Here is a 27,729-nt window from a genome sequence, read left to right on the forward strand (position 1 = left end):
TTGAATGTCTCAAGAAAATTCAGCAAATACCTTAGGAAATTTTGTCTCTCAGTTTATTTTCCTTTTTTCTCTCTAAAATAAATAGAAAAACACACTTCACTGGAAGTCCCATTACTAATATGTTTTTGATGGAAATTAGGGTCTTGTGGAGTTTTTCTGCACAGATATGGCCTGTGTAGTTGAGATCAAGATCTGAGTTAGTGAATCACTGTAATATGCAGCCTCTTATTTTTATACACTGAAAAGCTGTTAACAGAAATCCAGTTATTTTGTTATGCATATGGAAGGAAAATGGCATTACATTCAGTTGTTTCTGGCTAACAGTTAACAAGTCTCCACTGGGATTCTCAAGCATGTGCCCAGCTACTGCGTGCTCACACCCTAAAAACTTCCACTGGGGATTTGTTAAATGCCAGCTAGAGGTGACTGAATGTTACACTGTTTGCTTTCCACATGCATAAGAAAGCAATAGGATTTCCACAGTGATATATATGGTACACTACTAAGGACCACATTTTCTATGAAACTGAGAAAAACACAGACTTATTTTTCTTTCTTTAAAAGCAGTTAAGTGGTTGATTTGATCAGTATAGGGTATAGGGCCTTTAATGTTTCCTATTCATATTGTGTCACAGATGGAAGTCACCTCCAAAGCTTCTATTTATCCTGCTAGGTAAAATACAGCATCAGTTGTCTTTATTACTTTTGATTCCTGGTATATCTTCGTTGCTCTCCCCTTATCATCTCACTGAACATATTTACTACATTTCACACTATATTCCATGTATGCAAAAGTAATCATCCAAAGTAATCAAAATATGTTCAGATTATGTCTTCTGCAATTATTTAGAATGTTTCCCATTATCCCAAACTATTCAGTCCCACAAGAAAGTGCTAGTCTTTCCAGTCTAAATACCTAAACAAAATTCTGTGCATTAATTACCCATTGCAAAACTACAATAGTAAAGTAAGAAAAGATAAAACATCTGTTTTATATCAGAGTTTCTTTTTTCAAGGCATTCCATGGTTTTCTTATTGTAAAAGGACGTTCATAAAACAAGAGCTAGTGTGATTTAAATCTTTACAGCTGGTTCAAATATCAGTGTGAAAAAAGACTCTTTGTAGCTCCAATTTCTGCTTTTTGTCATATTTTGAGCCATGTACTTAACAGAAAACAAGCAAACAGAGTTTTGGATGAGGCCGGTTACGCATGGCCTGGTGGGGCAGCAACTACTGCAAAATGGCCTTCAATGCAATCCAGTCCATTGTGTAGTTTAGAAGTCTCTCAGACAGCATAAACACAGAAATAAAATGCAATGCATAAATATTTAAACAATTGAGACCACATCAGAATGTGAGTGAGTGACTAGGACTACAGCCTTAAAGGAATATTCAGAGTACAAAACAACAGAATTGTATATGTGATTAAGTAGAGCCATATGTTTGTATAGCAGCATATTCCTGACAGGTACATTCTATGAGTAATTGGGTCTGATTTATATATGGGGATGACTGTGTTCAAATGACCCACAGGTGGATATGCTTCTGTAATTGTTGTTGTAATTTTCTTGTTTCCTCTCATGTCAAGAGTTCTTGCCACCATCTTCTGATGTGGTGGGTGGGTCTTGATTAAAAGCTCACCCCACTTTTAAATTAGAGGACATCAAACACAGACATGGGCTCAGAACTGCTTATTAACGTTAATTGTTAACAACATGTTCCTTATGTGGGCTCTCAGCCACATAACGAAAATTACCTTCCCACTGCTAAGTGTTATTTAGTGTTTGGTGTTCAGAATTGGTACATTATTCTGCCAGACAAAATCAAGAGCACTACCATTAGTCAAATTCTTCACATTTTCTAACAAAATATCAGAGTCAAGTAATTTTGTACACAGTATAGATGGGAGCTGACATATGAAGCATAAAGCAATTTGGCCTTACACCTTTAGGTCAAGAGTTCAAGATTAACAGAAGCCTCTGTCAGTATTTGTTTCTCCCAATATGTGGGAGAATTTTTTTTCTTAAATAAAGATGGAAGCTTTAGAAGTAGATTAGGCTTTAAAGGCACCATAAGGCTCTAGATCACATGTTCAGATCTCAAGATGAAAGATTTTTGAAAAGACAGTGATTCCTTTCTGTTAGTAGCTATTTCACAACTTACTACTGTTTCTAAGGCTTCAATCTTGTACACAGTTGCTTAAGAATAAGGCTAATTGAACTTTGTGTGCTTACTTCTGAGTAAGCCTGTATATCTTATTTTGGGGAAGCCTTCTGAAACACATGGGATACAATTCAGCCCAAGTGCTGTTTTTGTGATCAGTTCTAATTTAAATTAGTGGAACCAAATTATTTTTAATTTTCGGTGGCTCAAGATCAAGTGGCAGCAGTAATGCACATGTAAATGGCATGTTATAGTCACCTTCTCTAGACAGTAGTTCAAGAACTTTTAAATTATTTTGTCAATATAATATATGCCCAATAAAAACTATCTTTTTATTTGTTTATTATGAGTATTAATATGGTTTTATTAACAAAAAATAATTTGAAGTATAGAACATAGTGGATATTACTGGTTCTTTAATATCATGTAAGCAAAATAAAAATATGTGGGGAGGAATCACACTTACAAGTTAGTAGAATCAATAAAAAAGTGAAGTTGTAAGGGGCCTACAAGGCCATCAAGTCCATCCCCTGCTCAGTGCAGGAATACAATCAAAGCTTATTTGCCAGGTGATTATCTAAGTTTTTCCTGAATACCTCCAGTGTTGGAGCACTCACCAACTCCCGAGGTAACTGGTTCCACCGTTGTACTCATGTAATTCCTTATTACATGAAACACTTGGAGTCTTTAACAGAAAATGTAAGGAAATACTTGGAGAAAATATGCATCTTCACTGTTTTGTCATTATGATAAAAGGCCATTTTTAAAGTTATTAGGGATATTAAATACTGTTGCTTTTCTCATAGAGTCCAGGGCAACTAACAGCATGCATAAAACAAAGTCCAGCACTGAAATGCTCTTAAATCTAAGAACAGAGATAAATAATAAGATACAACAAAACAAATATAGCAGTTGCATAGTACCAACAGAGGTTTTGCATATTATCTTAAGAGTCTGCAGTAGGTCCTGGCCACATGGAGAACTGGGTTACCTGGAAATCACTTAATAGGTTGTGCACAGGAGTTGGCAGAACTAAAATGAATCTAAGAAGATGATTCCACCCACCTCTAATACTATCCTTTCCAAGTGCAGAGAAGAACAGGAAACTTCACACTTACATGAGTGTACTCTGTCCTCCCCAAAATTTACCATTGAAGACTTATTGTCTTGTGGTGCTTCTGACACAAACAAAGAAAAGGAACAGGCTTGCACAAATAAATGCACAAATAAAAGCTTAGCATCCATCTTACTGCTGACAATGTGAACACAATATTGTGCAGCAGTATCAGGCCATTTCCTGGCATTTAGAATCATGGATAGAGAAGCGCAATATCCCACATTCATAAAAATGATTTTTTAAAGAATTGAATTTCTTGTGGGGTTTTTAATGGAAGTTTAAATTCTAACCACAAATTCTAACTCTCATGTCGAGGATCAGTGCTAGAGGATCCCAGAAGATGAGCACATGGTGTGTACTATGGTTGTTGGGGGAGAGCAGAACCAACAACAGTTTGTGTCCCTCTTTGGCAAAGTATTTCAAAGATCTGTCCTGCACTCCAGTCTGACAACCCCAGACCTACTGGGATATACCACAGTTTCACTAAGCTGCCACCAACCATTCCCTGTAAGGAGTCACACAGACCAGGAATGGATTTTTAACAAACAGAGGAATAAGGTTTATTTAAATAACACACAGGGAAAATAAAATGATCAAGTGAATAACATACAGTAACGTGGCTTAGTCTCAATCATACATACACCAGTTTGGTTCACACAGAACACCTTTAAATAAAGCACAGACCCTGAACCTATCAGTTCTGGCTAACCATACAGACACCTGAACCTATCAGGTTGGTACTGACTGACACACAGTAGTACCCTGTCTGACACACAGACTCCCACACCAGCTTCTTCTTCCCAGCTCTTCTCTTCTCCTTCTAAACTTCTCCACACAGGCTTCACATATATATACAGTACAGCCCCTCCTCCTGATGTCCCGCCTTCCACTCCCCATAGGATGGAACTTTCCCTCCAAACCCATGACAGACAGGTAACATCAGTGCTGTATGTAACAAATTTCTTGTGGGGTTTTTAATGGAAGTTTAAATTCTAACCACAAATTCTAACTCTCATGTCGAGGATCAGTGCTGGAGGATCCCAGAAGATGAGCACATGGTGTGTACTATGGTTGTTGGGGGAGAGCAGAACCAACAACAGTTTGTGTCCCTCTTTGGCAAAGTATTTCAAAGATCTGTTTTGGACTTAATGAAATTTGTTTATTTTATGAATCTGTTTTACATATAAGCCACCTTCCTCATAAATAACAAATAGTAAAGTAAAGCTGTGAGTAAATGTAGCACATACAGTGAAAAACATATACACGCTTTAACCTCTCAGGTGAACTACTGTTGCCATGCCTGCTCCGCAGAAAGCAGATTTCTTCCAGTTTTAATTTCTTTGTGGTAGATAAACTGAAGAAGAAAAGCTGTATAGGCTCTAGAGCTCTATGAATGTGTTGCCTACATGTTTTCTTAAAGGTGTCCCCTCACTTTTTGAAATAAAAAGTTGGGGGCTGGAAGTTTGCAGGTTGTCACTGGAAACCAAGGTCTAAATCATCCATGCTGTGTGGACAGTGAAGTTTATAGACAAATTCATTCAGTGAAGAAAGCCACCACTGTTAGTTTGTAAGACCTGAGCAGAACTTAATGGAATATTGCTAGGGAGGGAGGGGGACAATAGAAAGAAAATGACCAAATATGGGACTTAGTAAAGAAAGCCACTGCTGTTCTTCTGCAGGATCTGAGTAGAGCTGTTAGTATATGTTGGAGGATATTAAGTCATAAAGCCACTGCACATCAGAAGTGACTTGACAACACATAACATCTTTAGAATTATTTTTTAAAAATACCAGACAACTGTATAGTGACAAGACGAGTGGAATGGTTGAAAACTGAAGCTCTGCTAACATCAAGTAGGTCCATCCCTAGCCACAAAGCAAAAAAACAGCAATTTCACAGATTAAAAAAGTGAGATTCTGAATATTTGTTCTCTATTTTTTTAAATCTCTCTTTAAATATTTTCACAACTGGACACAGAATCCCTTTGCAAGCATGAATCCTACTGTTTGGCTGAGGAAGGGGTTTAAATGTTTTCCTTAAACTCAATGGGGTCCTCATTGACAGGTTCAGAAGTTTGAATTGTCCCTGACGTAGAGCTGATTTCTCTTTTGAAAACTTATGTCAGACTGATCTCAGAAATCCTGAGATAATGTTTTACTGAAAGCAGTAGTACAAAATACTGTCTGCTTTTCTAAGGTATGAGGAAATGCTTTGAATGTGCCTAACCAAATTGTATGCTAATTCCCTTGATACATGGCAAAATGTCCCCCTTTCTGGAGAAGTGTCACTCAGTTACTTTCTTTAAAGCAAATCAATTTTTTACTCCTTTTGATAATACAGTACCTGTGTTCTTTGGTTGACCTGCAATTCTCCCTGACAAAGCTACAAGGAGCTCTTGCTGTACCCATGCTCAGTGTGATAAAAAAATCAATGTTTTTCCCTTTTGAAAGGTCTTTTTGAGCACCAGTATTTCAGTCTCTATCACCTGGATTCTTTCCAAATAAAGAAAACCTCTAGGGCCAAGAACTGTCTTTTAAGATAAGCAAGATTGGTCTGTTCAATTTGTGTGAGCTGTTCTAAATCTGGGGTAGTTTATGGCCATCTGTTTCTAAACTGTAGGTAAAATAGTTTTACTTTTAAAAAAATTATAACTAGAAATCACTTTGTCCAAACCTCCCCAAATTTGTTTCAGAGCATGGTCAAACTGTGTGCTGCAACAGTGCCAAATTTAGTGCTTATCCAAAGGCCAGTTTAAATGTTATAATTTTTTGTTTGGGCTGCCCCTATTTTTACAGTTGCATAAGTGAGAGTTTCAGTTATTTCCACTTTTCTTCTGTGGCTTGTCTGATTCATGAGTAATCTATTTCATTACATGGAAACCATGAGAACTGTAGAATGTAAGGAGAAAGTCCTTAATTATCAAAAATCTCCACCGCTGGTAAGACTTCCTTACCAGTGCTGTGATTTTTGCTAAAGACTTCCTTCTTCCATCCTGTGACTGCCAAGACATCCATGCAATGAAATGGGTTTCTTCCAAACGGGACAAGCCACAGAAAAGAAGACAAAGTCTTTAGTTACTGAATATCTTCCTCTGCCAGTGACATCATCTCTCTCTCTCTCATAGGGGTAACTTATATAGGATGATTTCAACCATAGTAATTAGTCAGACCCACCCATTAGAGGCTGAATGTGTATTTAAAAGGGGTTACTGTACTTATTCAGGTCCATCAGTATTCATTATATGACACTAGCAGGCAAGTTCTTTACTGAGAAGTAAACAAATGAATTGAGAACTGTATGCTAAAATCTATAGTTCAGGAATATGTTGTTCAGGCTTGTTTTACTCCCTTTAAATTTTTTACAAAGTGTCTGAAACTCTCCAGACATCCCAAAGGGAGAATAGAGATCTTGGGGTCCAGAGAAAAGGGTAGTGGTACTGTTTCTGTGAAGCTGATCTGACTATAGACTGCTTGGTCTGTTGATCAACTGTTGAGCCCTTTGATTTTCAAACACTTATTTATATGTCTTATTCCACAAACTTTAAATTTAGGCTCCTGTTTTCTTGTTATTTAGGCAGTCACATGACATGACTCCTATTAAGTTTAGCTTAATGTTTTGTGTCCACAGTGTGTGACTAAAGTTCAACACACATGTGTTCCTTACTAATTTAGTGAGCTTGTCAACCTTCTCCAACTTGATACTCTTCAGGCATGTTGGACTATAACACTTATATTCTCCAATACTGGCCAGGCTAGCTGGAATGAATTGCCAAAATCCTGTTGTTTAGCATAGTAAATCTCACTAGAGTAGGCCCATTGAAGCAATAGGGATTTAGTGAGACACTTCCCTTGTAAGTTGATTCAAATAGGCCTGTACTATCTGTGATTTACAGTGGGGTCTTGACTTGAGAACTTAATCCGTATTGGAAGGTGGTTCTCAAGTCAAAAAGTTCTCAGGTCAAATCTGCATTTCCCATAGGAATGCATTGAAAACCGTTTGATCTGTATTTGCTCTTTTCCGTCCATAGAAACTAATGGGAAGCTGCTATTCTGCCTTCTGCCACTAGAGGGGGATATTTTGTTTCTTTTTTTCTTAGGTCAAGAAAGGTTCAGGGAAGGCAGGGAAAATACAGTCCAGGCAGTACCAGGCAGTCTGAAGACTGTCTCCCAATCCACTCTCTAAACGCTGGGAGGAGTGAGGAAGCAGACAGGCACCCTTTTCACTGGCCAACAGTTAACTGAAAGTTCAAATTTTGCACTTTCCCTGCCTCCCACGTGGTTTTTTTTTCCAGTTCTTAACTCAAATCTAAGTATGTAAGTCAAGTCAATATTTTCCTATGAGAGTGGTTCTTAAGTCAAAATGTTCTTAACTCGAGCCGTTCTTAAGTCAAGACCCCACTGTACTATGCTACTAAAATTTACTACCCTAAGCAATAGGATTTTGGCCAATATGAGTTAAAGTCAAACATATCTGAAAGTTGCCAGATGGAGAATTGCTGGAGGTCTAAACCATGGGTCCTCAACCCCCGGTCCGCTGCTGGTCCATGGGGTTCACAGGGGTGGACTGTGGAGACATATCTCCCGCCCACATGCATGGTGGGCATGGCATGTTTGCGCACATGCACGGGTGAGTGGGCATGTTAGTGGATGGGCGTAGTATACTTGCAGATAGGTGTGGCATGTTCATGGGTGGGTATGGCTCATGCACCCGCAAGTGCGCCACACCCATCCATGCATGTGTGCTCGTGCACCACACCCTCTGTGCATGCATGATGCATGCCATGCTCACCCGTGCATGCGCGCGAGCACCCCACGCCCGTCCATGCATGTGCCATGCACACCCGCAAACATGCACACACACCCGCTAGCGCGGGGGTGCCCCTGCCCCCCCAGTCGGTCTGCAGTTCCGAAAAGGTTGGGGACCACTGGTCTAAATTGTTCGCTCAAGATCCTTCGCAAAGTCAACTAATGTAACAAGTTCTGTCTGCTTTTCTGCCATGAAAGGATGAGATGTCCAATATCTAGCAGTTTGAAGAAATGCAAGGCTTTATGTACTGTTAGCAGCATCCAGCAGTAAGGGCTTCACAGATACAGCGCATGTACTGTGGCATAACATTTGCTATAACTGAGTACAAATCTGCCTGTTACATAATATAAATGCAGTGTTGTAATAGAAAGGAGTTGCAGTAAAAAAATGAAATCTCACTGATAGCATTTTTCCAGTAAAATTATAGGTAACTTCTTACTATACTCTGATTTGAAATGGAACAGTTTTGGCTTCGACATCACTAGTGGGCCCTGCCTTACACTACAGTCTTTCATGTATTTTCTCACCATAGTCCCCCTGAGTTCAATAGGATTAACACACACCCCATACATGTTTGTAGAATTTTGTTTTTGAGTTCAGTAATTATTGAGAATGTGTTCAGTTTTTAATTCATTGCTGTCCAATAAATTTAATAAGTTCAGTGAAGTCCATTATCATACTAATTTTTTAAAGATTGGACTATGTTATTATTAAAACATTCCATACACATCTATTAACTATAGCAAGAGCATTTGTTATTCACTTTAGTAATCTGACAGAAAACCTTCTAAATACATATTCCACAAGGATACATTTACACATCATGTGATGTTGAGCTTCCAGGCTGTTCTGACTACAGATGTAAAAAGAAAATCCAGCAAATAACTTCCTTAAGGGGAAAATGTTTTGTATTTTTTAATGTTTTGCTCTAACATGCTGTGTTCCTTAGATGTTAAGTCCTTTCTCTAAAGAAGAGCATTTTATAAATCTATAACAAGAAAATCCATGTTTGTGGGCACTTTTCTGAGCATGTGGGTATGGCAACTTGACAGTAAAAAGTCATAGATCCACCATTAGAGAATGCCAAAACAAACTCTGTGCTCTGAAGTGGCACAAGGAATGTCAGCCACACTTTCCTCATCCAGTACTTACTATATGTGATATGTGCAGATGCTGTGTTGTAATCTTTACTGCTTATAAAGTGCAAGTCTTTGGATGTTCTGTTGACGTTTTCCATGCAGAGTCCCCGTGATGAGAATAGTGCCAGAACTATCCTTTTTAATTGTACTGTAGTATGAAGCCCACAGGTCTGGAAATACAAAATGGAAATCTCCTTGAATCCATTTCTACTCCAGTTACCCAGAATGCCTATCCCTAGCATGAAAGGAATGGGTGTACATGTACATTAACAAATAAATTAAGGGAAAAGGAAATATTCGGGTTATGTAAATGAACTGTTTAGAAAGGGTGCAAAATAATGTATTTACATGATTCTTGGCTTTTTCTTCAGTTCTCTATTTAGCCTCTAGAACAAAAAAGAGGAAGCCAAGGAAAAATGTTGAGAGAACACAGGAATGGAGCAATTTTTTAGACACATAATGGAAAGTAGTGTATGCATATTTGGGTATGCAGTCACCATAGTGACCAAGTTCTGCTTAGAGATGTTCAAGCTTCTTACAGATGTTAATATAAGTTTCCAAGGGCAATTTTGCATGACTCTGGAAGTTAATGGATCACATGCTTTTACACACCTAAGAACTGAACATTTGGCCCCTCTTGTTTGTCTAAATGAAGTGTTGACAGCAGCAGCTACCAAACTGAGCTCTGTGGAAAATAAGTGGCCAAGAAACAGTTGGCTAGTTAGAGAGACCTGGCTATCATCCTTGCTTTTATATGCTTCTGTGAGTTCTCTGGCATTTTGCTGACAGAACCTTGAAGCAGCTGTAAACAACAAAGAAGAGTGTCGACTCTAGGAGAAGATGCTATAGAAGAAAAGGACAATGGAAAATAAATCCAGTTCAGAGGCAGAAGACCATCATGAAGTTAACAAGCAATCACATGGGGAAAATGGTCAGAGTAAGGCAGAATGGGTAAAATGAAAGAAAAGTACAGGCAGAGTGAAGAGTTTAATGTAGGGGGTGTTGACTCAAATGGAAAGAGTAAAACCATGTGGTTTATTCCGTCATTGGATATATAATACCTGTGAATGTATGAATGTGAAACTGATTGAATAGCAGGATAGAAAAGTCTTCTATAAATGTTACAGTTAAGAATCTCTTGAAGTACTTGTGGCAACATTGCCACTTGTTTCTTTACTGGTTTCAGAGCATCTTTGCAGCACAGGGTATAAAAGGGCTTAATGAACCTGAGTCACTGTAATAATTTACCGAGACCTTCAAATAAACTCATCATTCATACATTGCTATTGATGGAAAGAAGCCCAGTTAAGTTCTTTGCTTTAGCCTGATCACTTACAGAGCACTAAAGGCGAAATATCAGTGAATGAATGTGGGGGTACCATTCCCAAGGTTGCTAAGCCACATGGGTGTTCTAGTGAGGGAAAACTCTCCTAGCATCCTGTGGCTGCTTCTGAGGGGAGGAGCTGCCACCATTCCCCCTCTTTCTCATTATCATAGAGAGCTTGCTATAGAGGCCTTCCCTTAGGCCAATCAGAGGGCTTGATTGATTGCCTTTCTCCAGACCAACCCTAATAACATGATGTAACTATTGTCCTATCTGAACCCTGCTTACTATCTGTAATGCTGTCACTACCTGTGATGTTAATAAAAGAGCAGTCTCCTGGAGGCAGGGCAGAAGAGACGGACAGGAGAGACCAAAGGCAGAACATCACAGACGGAGACGACTTCTCATTCTGCTTCCTTGCTGAGTCGCCCACCAGGAGTATTGCTGGCAGATATCCATCTGTGTGTGTGTGGCTGACTTCTTTAATCTATTGCTAAGAGACTCTTTGCTATCCATTGTCTGATGATCACCACAAAGCCCATCAGCCTGCTCATTGCCTGAACCCAACAAATTAGTATTCTTGCTAATTTAAAATGAATTTTGGCAGACCTTTGGACAGATATTCTTTTCACAATTTCAGGGTGCCTGTGATTTGTACACTGCAGTGAAATCATGTGAATCCCAAAATTCACAAAGGAAACATTTAATCAGCAGCAATTTTTCACTAATGGCAATTATTCACATTGCACATGTTGATCTGCACAATAGGATTTCAGCCACTGCATTCTTTTCTACATGCTCAGACACTGTTTATTGTTCTGTTCTAGGATCTTTCTGGTATCGGTGTCAAGCTGACCAGTGGTAGTTGCCCAAATTGTACTCGGCCCCACCCCTTTTTTAAAGTGTGCCATTTGCTCACCTCCAGGGACCTCATCAATATTCTAGTTATTGACAGATAATGGACAGATGCTCTGAGATTGCATCTACAAGTTCCTTTAGTAGCCTTGGATATACCCAATCATAATAGCAACAGGAGACATTTTGCCATTTAACATTTCTGGTGCAAATTAGGAGGACATATTTGGATATTGGTATCTAATCAAATATTGGTGGCCAAATGCAAATTTTCATACCACTGTTTCAAAGAAGGACTCAATAATATATTACACTTTTCTGAACCATCATACTAAGTCTTGCAGAACCAGCTCACTTCTCTCTCAACCAGTGATTGGACCATGTGTAGTTTATTTTTCTTCTTCATGGTGTCCATGTATGCACACAAAAGGGGTTGTGCACTTGTGCAAATAACATTTCAGAAAGTTCCAGAGCCTCAAAAACAAAAGTAACCAATACTGCACAAGTGTGGCACCGCTCAGTCCTTTTTTAGTCCTTTTTAGTCTGCCACTACAACAGTATGTATGCTCACTTACCTTCATTTCTCAATACGTCCTCTGCCCTTTTTCTTCCCTTCTCTTCTTTCCTCTTATCTACAAAAAGAAAAAGACAGAGAGAGATAAGTAGTTAGAGAGAGGGTTTAGTTTTCTACCCCTTCCCCCCCTTCCCCACGACTTTGCCATCCCCCTTTTCTAACAATTTATGGCCTCTGCCGTAATGAAAAATTGTGCCACTTGTGGCAAAAAGATCCCCCAATCTGACAGGTATGACGCTTGCTTATTTTGCCTAAGGAGAAACCATTCAGTTCTCTCTTGTAAAATCTCAAAGAGCTTCACCACCCTTACACTCAATAATTACCACTTTCAGTTTTGATCCTTTCTTTGGGAACAATTCCTTCAAGCCACAGATTCCCCCACCAGGGTGATTTCAAGTACTCAAATGGATCAAACAGATTTGCTGTGGAAAGCCCTGGATGCACAATCTGTCATTTCATCTTCCTTGAAACCACCCTCAAAATCAACAAAGATATCTGAGCACAGCAGCCGTAAGTGCGCAGCAGCTCCTGATATCAGAGCATCAAAAAAGAAAAAGAAACGGCAGTCTGTCAATGCTGACAACATTATGGCTACCTGAGATCCTCAGCTGCCGATCTGAGAGCTTACTTATGCTCTTATTACCAACATCCAGTACAGTGGGGTCTCGACTTACGAACAGCTCGACATGCGAACGTTTTGACTTACGAACTGCTCTCATAGGAATATATGGACTCGACTTACGAACTTAGATTCGAGTTATGAACTCTTTTTTTTTTCCTTTTTTAAAAAGCTAAGTCATCTTAGGTTAAAAGGAAAAAAGGGAAAATATCCCCCTCTAGTGGCAGAAGGTGGAATAGCAGCTTCCCATTAGTTTCTATGGACGAAAAGAGCAGATACGGATTAAATGGTTTTCAATGCATTCCTATGGGAAATGCAGATTCGACTTAAGAACTTTTCGACCTGAGAACTGCCTTCCAATACGGATTAAGTTCGTAAGTCGAGACCCCACTGTATACAGTCTCAGAGGGTGACTACCTGAGCCCTTCTCTGGAGAGTGTTGCCGCCTTACTGAGAGCACCATCTCCTTGGATCTCCAGTGTCTGAGGAGGGGTGATGGTTGAAATTGAGATCCCTCTCCCTTACCCAACAGTGTCCACAACCAAGACACTGTGAAAGGGAGAAAAGGAGGTCAAGGTCTTCAGTTTCACAATTCCCACTGCACCAGTATTGACCACACTACTCAGTATCATGATGATGCTTACTTTGCAACTTTTTTTGCCCTCCTCCTCACTTTATGTATGGGGATATGGGCTGGCCTTCCCAATCATATAGAAGCCATCATTGATCTTGAGAACGCAGCAGATCTCGATCATGCATACACACTGTCCCTTGATCTCGAGACGCCTATTCTACCAGACCTTGAGGCCAGTCTCCCCAGAGCTATGAACAGCATCATGAATCTCATCCTTGTAGGGAGCTTCAGTATCAATCTCAATCTCCACACCACTCCTCTATGTCTTCTAGGACCAGCATCAACAATAGGGATTTTCCCAGTCATCCACCCATGCCTTGGCTCACCTTGGCATCACATCCAAGGTACTTCTGCCCCCCCAATCCAGACTTTTTACTCACCTTGTAATTATTGCATGACTCACACCGTCTGCTTGCAATACCTTCCGTCCCTGTAGGGGAACGACAAGCAAATGACAGATGCAGAGGAGGAGGAGGAGGAGATGAAAGACTCTGCTTGTCCCAGAATATTCACCTAGTTCTGATGTCCAGGATGCTGCTCCTTAATCCCCATCAGAGGACCTCTCTTCTTATAACAACCTAATTGAGAGAACGGCAAAATTATTGCAATTGCTAATCTTCAAATCAGTACCACCAGCCAAAGGTGCAGTTTTCGCCCATGTTCATAAAAAGACAAGCATCCCCATTGAAAATACAATGCTTGAGATCCTGACGGACGTCATCAGCCAGTCCTGGCTGAAACCTTCCTTGATCCCGCTGTCATCTCACAGGATTGAGAATTTCTACACGGCCCAATAGGACAAAGCTAAGTTCTTGTTTAAGCACTACACGGCAAATTCTCTTATTGTCCAGATGGCCCAAATGAGATCAAAAGGCGCTTCCCGTGACATTTCAAATAATAAGGAAAGTATCAAGCTAGGCCTGCTTGCTCATAAGGTTTATTCCTCAGTGGCACTCCACATGAGCATAGCTAACTATCATGCCATGATGGGTGCTTACCATCAATTCATCTGGGAAAAATTTCAGATCATCATTGCCTCCTTACCACTGGACAGAAAGGTCTCTAACCATCTCCTTTCAGCAGGAAAAATACTCTGGCTGGACAGAAAATGTGTTCCCTGATACATGACTAAGAGCATGGCAGCAAGCATTACTCTAATAGGCATGCTTGACTTCACTCAGCAGCCTTCCAGATGATGCTAAGTCCCACATAGAGGACTTCCCCTTCGATGAAGAGGGCTTCTTCAGCAACAGGACCAATTGTTTTGTGCAGGACCTCCACAAGAAGAAAATCGGTGCAAAGAAAATGGGTATAAATTATGCTCGCACTGGAAGAGAAACATTCCATACTGTAAGTCACTGTCTGATTGATCCAAGACTTCTGATCAGTTGACTCACCAACACCTCATCCCTGCCTCCTCTTCTGCCAAATTCAAGCAAACAACCTTCCCCAAGAAGGCAGACAGGAAACCTTGACAGCAGTTTTGATGCTCCCCAGCCCAAGCTTGATGCACGCATCCCTCTTGCACCACCATCTCACACTACCTCAGGTATAGCACCATTCATCCACACCTGGAACACAATCACTTTGAATGCATGGGTTCTCAACATCATAACACATGGATACACGATAAGAGTTTTCTACTCTTCCATCCACAGGGCATATCTGATGCAGCTCACTCTCCCCTGTCCTTCAGGAGGAAATCCACGAGCTACTGGCAAAAGAAGCCATCTCAAGAGTACCTCTCCATCACACCTCAGATGGTTTCATCTCCCAGTGCTTTACTGTATCCCAAAGGGATGGAGGCCTATGTACCAACTTGGATCTACGCACCCTCAACAAATTAATCACCCCAAAATGTTTCTGGATGTTGACCTTACAGTCCATTCTCCCCCTGCTTCACCAGAGAGACTGGCTTGCATCCATAGATGTCCACAACATGCATTTCCATACCTCAGTTTACCCAGAGTATTGCCTCTTCCTAAGCTTCTTCATTGGCCACCAGGCCTACAACTTCCACTTTCTTCCTTTTGGGCTCTCCACAGACCCAAAGCGTTTTCACCAAACATATGGCGCTGGTGGCAGCATTTCTCAGAACCCAGGGCATCACTGTCTTCCTCTACATCAACTATTGGCTTTGGTAGCGCACTACAAAGACACTCTGCATACCAACATTGCTTTCACCCTGCAACTGCTCTCGAGTCTCAGGCTACAAGTCAGCATGGAGGAATCTCACCTCATCCCATCTCAAATTATCCACTACATTGGAACATTCCTTCATGCCACAGGTGTACGGGCCATCCTGCCTCAACCACAAGCGGACTCATCCATTCTACTAAAAAACTGATTCACACCCAGCACAGGCTTCATGGTATCTACCATGACCATCCTGCCCCACTCCAGACTGAGGGTGCAAGCACTCAAATCCTTTTACCTATTGACCTGCAATGACAGATGGGACCCACCGAACAAGAAACTTTCTTTCAGCACACCTCAGGTGACAACTTCTCTGGTGGACAACTGAGCACCACCTTCAACTCAGGGTCCCTTTTCAGCAACCACATCCCTTCTGCCTAATAGTCACAGACACCAGCACAGCAAGCTAGGGGCTCTATTGCTGCCACAGACAGGTCCAGGCTACATGGTTCACACATGAGAGGATCCATCATAATTTCCTCATGTTCCTAGCCATCTTCAAGGCCGTCCAGACTTTCAGAACCATGATTCAAGGCCACACTGTCCAAATCACCATGGCCAACACCACAGTGATATATTATCTAAACAAACACAAAAGAACCACGTGATTCAGCCTATCTATCAGGTCTCCTCTTGGAGTGGTGCATCGTCCACCATATTTTTCCTGTGGCAACCCATGTCTTGGGTATAGGCAATGAAATGGCAGATGCCTCAGCTGCACGATAACCTTCATGCATTAATAGGAACTTTCCAACATAGTGTACATCCAGCTAGTCTCCCACTGGGGCGAGTCCATTATAGACATTTTTGCCACTGTCATGAACTCCAAATGTGCCTATTACTGCTCCCGAGTGAACAGGGGTGTAGACTCTCTGGGAGACACTTTCACCACAGACTGGAGTGGGAGCCTTCTATACATGTTCCCTGCTTTACACTGATCTGATGTACAATTGTTAAGATCCTCCACAACCACTACAATGTGATATTCATCACCCCATGGTGGCCACATCAGTGGGTGGTTTACCACTCCTCCTCACCACAACTGACAGATTGAGGCTGCCTCTGTATCCAGACCTTCTCTCTCATCACCAGGGCACAGTCCCTCACCCAAATTTCACTAACCTGACACTCACAGCCTGGAAGATATGCTTCTCCTCGCAAAGATCCTAAGATATATTTCCACCAACCGCCTATCCACTTATAAGTGGACACATTTCCTATTTTAAGCATCATCACAAAATCTTTTCAGATTTTCCAAACTCTCTCTCCACTGTTCTGGTCTTTATTTTGTGTTTCAAGCAAAAGGGACTCTCCATTTTCTCTATTAAGATCCACCTCACAGCTATAGTAGCACACCAACCAACCACCAGTTCGTATCTCTTCAAACATCAAACTGTTAAAATGTTCCCAAAGGGCCTTCAGAACACCTACCCAGATGTGAGACCTCCACAAAACCTATAGTCTCTCTCACTGGTTCTGTCACAGCTCACAAAGCACCCCTTTGAACCACTGGTCATGATGGACCTCTGCCCCTCAAGGTGGCACTTCTGGTGCCCCTCACATCAACCCACCAGGCTATGTAACTCACAGCCCTTTGATGTCATTTGCCGTACATCATATTCTCCCACACTGACATCACCTTATTTCCCAAGGTGGCATCCAGTTTCTACATGTCTCAACCTCTCATCTTACCTACCTTCTATCCTTCTCTGCAGAACCACTTGAAATGTCACTTCCCTCCTTGAATGTCACGCGGACCTTGGCCTTTTACCTAGACGGGACAAAAGACAATGAACTTTTTATCTCCTACCAGGGTCCCAGGAAGGGGATACCCAGTCTCCTCTCAATGATTCTCCAAGTGGATACCTCAGACTATTGCCTTGACCTATGAACTGGCAAACAAACTTTTGCCTTGGGTCTTTTACAGTCATTCCACCAGAATAGGTTCCTCATCTGCTGGCTTCATGCATGTTGTGGGCATCCAGGAGATCTGCCAGGCTGCTACATGGTCCAGGCCCTTGACATTTGTCACACAGTATAAGTTAGATCTCAGAGCTCAGAAAGGTTCTGCATTTGGAAGGATTGTTCTGTCCTCTGTTCTGACGTAACTTCTGCCTCCAATGCATAGCTCGTTAATCACTTCTTTTGTGTGTGTTCATGGACACCACAAAGAAGAAGACTTGATTATCGTAACTATGGTTCTTCAAGTGGTGATCCATGTATCCGCACATCCCGCCCACCTCTCTTGTTTCTCCATATATTCTTTTCTTGTGGTGGACAACTGGGACTGAGGAGAGCAGGGCTGTGCTTCATGGTATAGGCTAGAGGCACTTTCAATTTTGTGTGGATACCTGGGTCACCACTCAAAGGACCGTAGTTACAGCACGTAACCAAGTCTTTCCTTATGTAAAATCTTTTTAAGCTGTTCACCTGGATACTTGTCTATGGTATGAATGGTGCTTTATTTCCAACCCTGGTTGCAGTATTGATTCAAAGTTCAGATTTCTTTATCTTTTTATTTATTTTTGCTTTATAGTTGAGGGGATATAAATGAAGACATAATAGTTGAAAAACAGTTTAAAATAGCATTGTCCTTTTTTTGCAGTTCAAAGTGGCTGCAAAAAAGGCCAATACTATTTTAGACTGCTTTAACAGTATAGTCTCCAAATCTCGTGAAGTACTAGTCCCCCTCTGTTTGGCACTGGTTAGGTCTCATCTAGAGCAGTGGTTCTTAACCTTTGTTACTCGGATGTTTTTGAACTGCAACTCCCAGAAACCCCAGGCAGCACAGTTGGTGGTGAAGGCTTCTGGGAGTTGCAGTCCAAAACCCCTGAGTAACCCAAGGTTAAGAACCAGTGATCTAGAGTACTGTGTCCAGTTCTGGACACTGCACTTTAAGAAGGATGTCAACAAACTGGAACAGTTTCAGAGGAAGGCAACAAGGATGATCAGGGGGCTGAAAATCAGGCCCTGTGCGTAATGATTGAAAGAACTGGACATGTTTAGCTTTGAGGGGAAAAGACTGAGGGGAGATATGATAGCACTTTCAAAATATTTGAAAGGTAGTCCTATAGAAGAGGGGCAGGATCTGTTCTAGATCACAGAATTCAGGACATGCAACAATGGGCTCAAGTTATAGGAAGCCAAATTTTGATTGACTATCAGGAAAAACTTCCTAACTGTTAGAGCAGTATGACATTGGAACCAGTTACCCCGAGAGATAGTGAGTGCTCCAACACTGGAGGCATTCAAGAGAAATTTAGACAACCACCTGGCAGATATCCTTTGATCTGTACTCCTGAATTGAGCAGGAGATTGGACTGTATGCCCCTTCCAACTCAATTATTCTATGATGCTGTGATTCTTAGTCCCCCAGCAGATGCCTGAAACCACGGATAGTAGTGAACCATTAAAGAGAGTGAGAGGAGGGGGAAAGGTGGGAGGAGGTGGTAAGTGTGCATGCACACTTTCAGCTGGGTTACAGCAGCAGCTGTGAACAACTAAAATTGTGCATATCAACACTGTGGATATGGGGTTCCTACTGTACATTTTGGGGAACCACAAATTGTCCTGCCATGCATGTTACAGAAATAAAGTGTTGAAACAACTTGTAAAAGGGAATTGTTCTGGTGTAGAAATGTTAGTCACTGGACAGACAGATGCCAAACTTCTTGCAAGTAATCTGACATTTGTTTGGCTTTCATATTCCTTTCTTTTCAGAACCAGTGCCCGGAGGCAGAAGAGTTGGTCTTCAGCCATTTTGTAATCTGTAATGACACACAGGAGACACTGCGGTTTGGCCAGGTGGATACTGACGAAAATGTTTTGCTGGCTAGCCTCCACAGTCACCAGTATAGCTGGCGCTCTCACAAGTCCCCACAGGTATGTCAGAAAAAGCTTTAGAAGTGCAGCAATGGTTAAAACTGGATGATGTTTTAATAACTGATTCTGGTTTTATTCATGCATTTAGCCATCTTTAGCCTTCCAGATTCCAGCTAGAGTCACATGCTTTAGTTGCAAAAGACACAAGAGATAAACAATAAGGATGAGAAAACCCAGAAATGTTTAGATTTCATTCGAGTTTGGAACTGTACACCCACACCCTTTCCAACTTTAAAAAATAAAATAATTTCAAGCTTCTGTACCATAGTTTATAAGGATTACATGTGAGGTTTAAGGGGAGAAAAGATCTTCCATTTGGGGAATGTTGATCCTAACACTCCGGACACAAAGCTCATGTTGAAATCAGACAATGGCACTGCTGAAGTTGAAGCCTGTTTTTTTTAAGGGTCTTTGGAAGGATGGCATATAATGCTACTGTTCTTTATCAATACTGATATTCTCCTCACATTATAAGCCCTTCACAATTTCTATGGAATTCATAGATGTTCATAGATATCAACATGGGGATGCTCTATTTGAGGTTTTTGTTTAAACTACAGTTACAAGTTCTGAAGCGTATGAGTAACGAAAACTCAAGGATAATCACACAAAAGACACACCATTTTAATGGTTTTATGGAAGCTGTGGTTAATAGCTTCCTTCATAGATGCTTTTATAAATGTAATAATGTGAAGTAGTTCTAAGTCATTCATGTAAAGCATTTGTCTTCCTCTTTGTGCTTTCACCTTCTCACTTTGGCAAACCAGCAAGATATATATGTAGGTAGGAAAGTTTCTGCAATGTGCTGTTAAACAGAGGGGGGGGGGAAATTACTCAAGGGGATTGTGGTTATGAGGAGTCTGCAAGGTCTTGAGTAACAACTGTGAAGAGCAGCATGGTTACCAGCCCTTCTGTTTCTTATTGCATAACTACTGCTTCTGCTGCTGTCTTTCCAGAATAATCTCTGCTGGAGCTCCTAAAAAGCAGGATATTAATGTGTACACTCAGGAGTTAAACTTGGGTATAGTCAGCTCTGGAGGCTACTTATGTGATATTGCTGTCACATTTCAAAGCTTTGTTTACTTGCGACTATGAAGATGGGAAACTGAAATTAGTTATTCGGTAAAAATTACTGGCAATGGTGCGGCTAAAAAATATTGTAAATAAATAAATAAATAAATAAAAATTAGATACACATGATAGCAGATCTGGTGGTCCTCTGCAATAAAGAGGGTTTCTAAAATAAACATAATAGAAAAACTTTATGAAAACTACATAAATAAAGCAGGAGCAATTCCTTTAAATAGCTCCTGTTAGGAATATCTACTTCAGCAAACAAGGCAGATTTAAAGCCAAAAACATTTCTGAATAAAAGAATCTTTGCCGGCAAAAGAACTTCAGAGATAGAGTTAGCATCACTTCTCTGGACAGTTTAGACTTTTCCAGTACAAAAAGAAATGGAACTGACTGGAATGTCTGCAGGTACAGCACCACACTCTGGAATTGATCCATTGAACTATTGACAGGCAACAGTCCAATACAGATAATAAATTTACCAAGCCTTTATGTTTTCTGCTATGCGGTTGCTTGACTGTCAGTATTAAAGACCGTTTATATTGCAGTAAAGATGCCTTTGTCAACTGGGATCTTCACTAAATTTACTACTTTCTAAGACCATCATAATTTGATTCAATTTATGTCACATCATACTAGTTCTGACTTACTGCAATCCTCCAAAACTGCTCTAGGCTTAAAGTACTCAAAAATGGGCCACCATTCTCTCCTGGTGGTGCTCATGGGTCATGTAATTTGCCCAAGGCCACATCATACGTAGCATGGCACATAACTCCATCAGCCACGCACATTGCAAGTAATGTTGGCTGCCTAACCTCTGAAGAAATACTTCATGAATTTGAACTCCTGGCTTCTGCCTCTGTGCTCCAATCCACTTAGCTGTGCCCCCTCATCTTTCCTAAATTAATCACTCCCTGAGTAGGTAATCTATAATCTGTGACAATGAGAAAAAAGAGTACTTCCCGGAGCTATGGAATTTCTTGCTGAAATTTCTTTGTAAAGAGCTGCTTGCCTTCCTCACGTTCCTCCCTGTTTTTCAGATCTTAAATGGCAAGGTTTTGTTCCAAGTGTTTTTTATATATTTTGAAAAATAAACAGCAGAAACATAGTGTCACTATGCATATAAATAAAAAAATTCAATGATCTGTGCCACTTTTAAAAATCCATTTGGAGTTGTCTGAATAAGAATTTGTAGCCAGATATCTGAGATTATGGATCAGCGGAGGTGGTGTGGTGAGTGCCTTTTTATGTGTTAGATCTTGGTTGCTTCCAAACTTGGCACTTACTGTTGAAGGGCCACACTTTATCCATTTATTTTTTTGTCTTTTACCTGTGTGTCCTTTAACAGAGAAACTAGAGACACAGTGATCAAAATTATCCCCCTTGTGTTTGTTGAGCTTTGAGGTGGCTTTTCCTCCAATTTGTTATTGTTTAGTCGTTTAGTCGTGTCCGACTCTTCGTGACCGCATGGGCCAGAGCACGCCAGGCCCTCCTGTCTTCCACTGCCTCCCCGAGTTGGGTTCAATTCATGTTGGTAGCTTCAATGACACTGTCCACCAATAGTTTCCCCCAAAAGGCAACTTTTGGTATGTTTTTAATAAAGACATAATAGAGCAGCTTCACAATACAGCTGTTCAGCAGCTGTTTCTTAGCTGGTCTTGGTCAGTATCAGTTCTAATAGTTTAATCTTTCCTTTCCTAACCATTCCTTCCTTTTATATGTATCATCCCTTGCTGTCAAGAGCAGGATCAGAGCTACTCCATAAGACTGGAGACAGGTAAAAGTAAATCCAGCTTCATATAAAAAAGTGGTAATGCTAAAATGTTGCAGTGCTAAAACACAATTAAACAAATTAAGACATTAAAATGCAATTGTGGTAAAAGCAATTTAATAGAATAAGTACAGAACAGACCTAATCTGTTACGAGCCACTTTCTGAGGAATTAGCCTGCCTGAATAGAAGAAGGCCTTCAGCTGGAAGGACAAGGTGGGCAATAAATCTAGCTTTCCTGGGCAGGTAAGGGTACAGCCTGAAAACAGCTGTACAAAAGTTCATCTACATGTGGGGAAGCTGTCAAGAAGCCAGTACCTTTATATGCAGTTGAGTAGCTAAGTTCATTTTAGATCCTAGATCTTTTAGGTGCCCTTCTTAACATGATATTGTACGTTTTCAGAATGTATGCATATTTACCCTATGTACAATAGGATTTCTGCTGATCCTAAGATTCCAGTTCAGAAACCACTAACCTTCACAAACAATGAGGAAAAAAAACACAAACAGCAAAGGATTAGAAGAAAGCCAGAAAGCTAGACATGCCCCCTCCCATACTGTACAACTCACACATTCCATCTAGATATGTTGTGGGGGACAGATTTTCAACTTGTATGGGTAAAATATTATGCAAGTTCTGGTCTGGATTTGAATGAAGAAATAGCAGTCTACAGTACATGCATGAAAGACCTTCCTTTCAGTCAAATGCAGAATTGTACATGCTCTATATTACTTTTTCTTTCTTCTAATGTAGCAGGGGAGAGGGCTTAGAGTCAGCTGGAGGAAGGAGAACTATCATTGGAGGAGGGTAAATATGGCAGTGATGAAGGAACAGCACCTGTTCCTCAACCTCAGATAGCAGGACACTTGAGATATCACAGGGTTATAGTTCCAAGTTTTCTCATGGAGTGAAGAGAGAATTATTTGTTCTGTATTGCATTTTAATTTATATTGCCAAAGTTATAGTGATCACCAGAGAAGGGGGTACATTTGTATTCATCTCCTCACACATCCAGCAGGAGCGGCAGCCCTGCTTGTCCTTCAGGCAGGGGGAGAGAAGATGAGTCTCCTTGCACAGCTGCCGAGTTACCAGCTGAGTAGGAAGAGACCGGTGCCCCGGGTGCAATTGGAAGGATGAGCGGTGCTGCCACTGTACACTTGAGTGGATGGTCTGCCCTCAGGGCCTGGACCCTCATTAAGTCCAGCTGCACAGGGATATTCAAATTCATATACAAATACCCCCATCTCTAGTTATCACTACTGATTTATGTGGCTTCAGAAGAGAATTAGGCACATTCACAGAGGTTATAGAGCTGATGGTGGTGAATATTGGTGATTAATAAACAGAACTACAAGGTTCAGTAGTACTAGCTGCCAAGGAAAGGCTATGGAAAGCATGATGCTGGAAGTGTTGGGCCTACAGTATACAGTATGTCTACATTTTTAGGCAGGAGGAACAATGCGTCACTTCCCATGTAGGTTACAATGTATGGGTATGGTTTATGTTTCTTACTGAACTTGGCTCTACTCTGTCTGTAATCACAATGAGATAGATAAAACTTTATTACGCTCAAAAGACCAGCCACAAATAAAACTTCTAAAATATATAAATATACAGAAATATGCAAAAATATTGGGATTGAATGCAAAGCAATAGTTGGTTCTGAGGTAAACAACAACAGTGTCAATACATCTGTCAATACCATGCTCTATGGAGGCTCATCCACTTTTAGGATCCTTTTTCTAATGCCCATAGCAGCAGTAAAGAATTTGGCAACACTATGTGTAAACATAGGCTTGGAATCAGACAGCAGCACACGCATACATCATTGCTCTGTACAGACGGGAAATTGGCCAGTCAAAGGGGAAACAGGTTCTTCACATACGTCCTTATAATATGTGCATCACAACAGGACATGTTCAGTTGTTTGTCTGCTCCATTCCACATGGGCAAAGGCGCTCTGCCCAGGGGATCTTTTTATACCGTCCCTTCTGCGCTGCTAAAAGTAGTGCATTCAGCCGGGCCAGAGTAAACGCCCTTCTCTTCCTGGGCTGCTTCAACTGGGCAAAATAAGGTGTTGCTGTGACAAGCTGTCCTCCCTAAGATAGAATTCTGGGGCACTGCTTAAATCCTTTTGTCTCTCTATGTCCTCAATACACTGCTTAATGATTTTCTTTGCCTGTTCCATTCCCATGGTTACCAGAGTCAGCCTAGAGAGACCCAAAGAGGCTATTTTTTGTTCAACTAGCTGTATCCATTTTGACTTAAAGGTGTCTTGCAGGATCAGTAGTGCAAGACCAGTAGGGAGATAAGACATTCTGGGCCACTACATGAGAATTGCAATCCATATCCTGGCTTCAATTTTAATTTGACCAGTTTCCAATCTTAGTTTTACGTTGGTGACAGGAATTTTGATTGTACACGTTCTAGGGTTGCAATATTTGGGAGGGGGCCCAATTGGAAGCCATACAGTAGTTGAGCTACTGCTTTTGCATGGAACAGTTTAATGGCTGAGGGAATGTAATGCCCCCCCTTTGTTTTCATAAATTGTAGTATTGCAGCAGAACTTCTCTGGGCATTTAATGCCACATAATCACCATGTGCTTTCCTAGAGACGTTAGATTGGAAAACGACACCTAAATATTTAAACTGGTGGATCTGATCAATTCTATGCTGATTTATTATCCATGTTTGCATTATTGGCCCTTTGGAAAAGACATGATTTTTGTTTTTTGAAAATTAATTATCAGGTCTTTCTGCTCACAATATACAGACAACCTTCACAATGCTCTTCTAAGCCCAATTGGGGTCCTAGAAATGATAGCTGCATCATCAGCATACAGTAATGTTGTTATATGCCTCCCTGCGATTTTAGGGGGATGAAAGTCAATATTTTTAACTGGTCCACCATGAAATCAATATAGAAATTAAACAAAAGTGGAGCCAGGAGGCAGCCTTGTTTGACTCCTTTTTGGGTTTGAATGACATTAGTAAGATGGCCGTGAGTACTACATCTTACCTTAAGTGAGGTATTTCAATAGATAGCCTGAATAAGTTGAAGCAGATGCCTGTCAATGTTAGCCTCTAATTTCTTCCATAATTTGACCCTTGATATTGAGTCAAAAGCTGCTTTGAGATCTATAAAGGTCACATGGAGTGAAGTTGCTGTATCAGAGGTATATTTTTCAATAAGATATTGTAATATCAAACATTGATCAAAAGTAGATCGACCTTCCCTAAAGCCTGCCTGTTCTTCTGCATGTATCTTATCTTGCTCCGGCCAATCTTTAAATTTCCTATATATGTGTGTGGTATATAATTACAGATTGTGCTAAGGAGACTAATAGGCCTGTAGTTTGCAGGATCATCTCTCTTTCCTTTCTTAAATATGGGGACTATGATAGCAAAACCCCAGTTTTCTAGAATTCGGCCAGTAATATCAATATACGTAACGATGCTAGAACCAGAGCTCAAAATTCTAAATTATTTTTAATGGCCCCTGGCGAAATCAGATCTTCTCCAGGGGCTTTTCCCATTTTCATCTGGGCTATTAAATTGTATATTTCGGAGGTTGACACAGATGTCCGTGGTGGAGCATCTTCAGGTGTGCTATTCCATCTCAGCTGGGCCAAATTTGCATCTTTATACAAGTCTCAGAAGTGCTTCTCCCATGTCTCTGGATGGATATAACAATCTGGAAGTGTTGGCCCCGAGGTTGGAAAATTCTTTATCAGCTACCAGAACGGAGTCGAGTCCTTAGATTTTGCTGCTAGGATCCGTTTTTCGCAATTTTCTTTCTGGGCCTCTTTTTTCTTTTGCACTAGTAGCTTTTTGTAGATTTTTTTTTCTCTTTCAGAAGGATTTGGGCCACTTTCAGGTCAGAACTTAATTTATAGGCTTGGTAGGTGCTCTGTAAGACTTTCTCAGCTAGTACGCATTCCTTATCAAACCATGGCTTCGGACTTTTGTTGGCAAGGTGATGTCTCTGCTTTTTAAGATGCTTTCTAGGTTTGTCACCGTTTTCCTCCCAAGAAGCAGGCATCTTTAATTTTGTCGCTGCTGTCACCATCTGCAGTGATCATGGAGCCCAAGAAGGTATAATCTGTCACTGCCTCCATATCTTCCCCTTCTCTTTACCAGGAGGTGATGGGACCAGTGGCCATGATCTTAGTTTTTTGGGGGGTTTTTTTTTTTTTTTTTTTTGAGCTTCAGACCATTTTTACGCTCTCTTCTTTCACCCTTATTAAGAGGTTCTTTAATTCCTCCTCACTTTCTCCCATCAGAGTAGTATCATCTGCATATCTGAAGTTGTTGATATTTCTTCCGGCAGTCTTAATTCTGGCTTCGGATTCCTCCAGTCCAGCCTTCCGCATGATGTATCCTGCATATAAGTTGAGTAAGCAGGAAGGCAATATACAGCCTTGTCATACTCCTTTCCCAATTTTGAACTAATCATTTGCTCCATATCCAATTCTAACTGTTGCTTCCTGTCCCACATATAGATTTCTCAGGAGAAAGATAAGGTGGTCAAGCACTACCATTTCTTTAAGAACTTGCCATAGTTTGTTGTGGTCCACACTGTCAAAGGCTTTTGCGTAGTCAATGAAGCAGAAGTAGATGTTTTTCTGGAACTCTCTGGCTTTCTCCATAATCCAGCACATGTTAGCTATTTGGTCTCTAGTTCCTCTGCCCCTTCAAAATCCAGCTTGTACTTCTGGGAGTTCTTGGTCCACATACAGCTAAAGCCTGTAAGATTTTGAGCATAACGTTGCTAGCGTGTGAAATGAGTGACGTTTCCATTCTCCATGGACAGAATACATTCTATAGGGATGTGTAAAAATGAACACTATGTTAGTAAGCAGCAGGAATATGAACATAGCATGAAACAGAGAGAAGGAGAAGAAGAGAAAAGCTTCTATATGTGGCAGGACAATTCGGGTCTTTGAAACTTTAGATTCTTTGTTTCTGTCAAGAACTGAACTATACATTTAATGTAATTATTTCTTTTTGTTTCTATTTATTTGTTGTTTTATTTGTCTGTAAGCTGACAAGACCAGATAGGTGGGATATAAGTAGAATGAATGAAAGAAAGAAAGAAAGAAAGAAAGAAAGAAAGAAAGAAAGAATTGTTGAATGTCCTGCAGACTTTGATGCTCCTCATGTTATTATTGCTCTACAGACATCCTGTTGCCTTTCCCTGATAATAGAGTTTAGAGATAAAAATGAGCTATTTGAGTAGCTTAACATACCATTAACATAGGGGACTTTTCAAAAATTTGCCCTGTGTTTTCATTCATGGCTGCAAAATCTCTACGCTCAGTGTTGGGTGTAGTTTGTTTTGTTATCTTAACAATACAATACTGGTGTTGTCGTCTCTGGAAAGAGTGCTGAGCTTGTCATCTTGGATAAGCACAGTTCTCTTTTTAACTCCATGTCTTAATGTTTCAAGTGGGATGTGTTTATATATATAATGCAGCTTCATTAGTACTTCAGCTTGTTATACACGTTAGGCTATGGCGCATTCCAAACAGCTTCAGCACTGGAGTGGTTCTTGAGGAACTAATTATCCAAAGG

General features: G+C 40.7%; 1 protein-coding gene across 4 annotated transcripts in view; it reads left to right on the plus strand.

Annotated features, from left to right (window-relative positions):
• The window catches only part of VPS13B (vacuolar protein sorting 13 homolog B), a 495,255-nt gene that overhangs the window by 403,257 nt on the left and 64,269 nt on the right, over positions 1 to 27,729 (plus strand). For 3 of the 4 annotated variants that reach the window (XM_020785369.3, XM_020785367.3, XM_078393610.1), the window contains exon 43: positions 19,149 to 19,310. The exons of the other annotated variant lie outside the window; for it this stretch is intronic. In XM_020785369.3, coding sequence (XP_020641028.3) covers positions 19,149 to 19,310 — 162 coding nt within the window. The remainder of the gene's footprint in view (positions 1 to 19,148; positions 19,311 to 27,729) is intronic. 4 annotated transcript variants of the gene reach the window in all.

The sequence above is a fragment of the Pogona vitticeps genome, chromosome 4 (assembly GCF_051106095.1).
Source record: "Pogona vitticeps strain Pit_001003342236 chromosome 4, PviZW2.1, whole genome shotgun sequence".
Classification (NCBI taxonomy): Eukaryota; Metazoa; Chordata; class Lepidosauria; order Squamata; family Agamidae; genus Pogona; species Pogona vitticeps.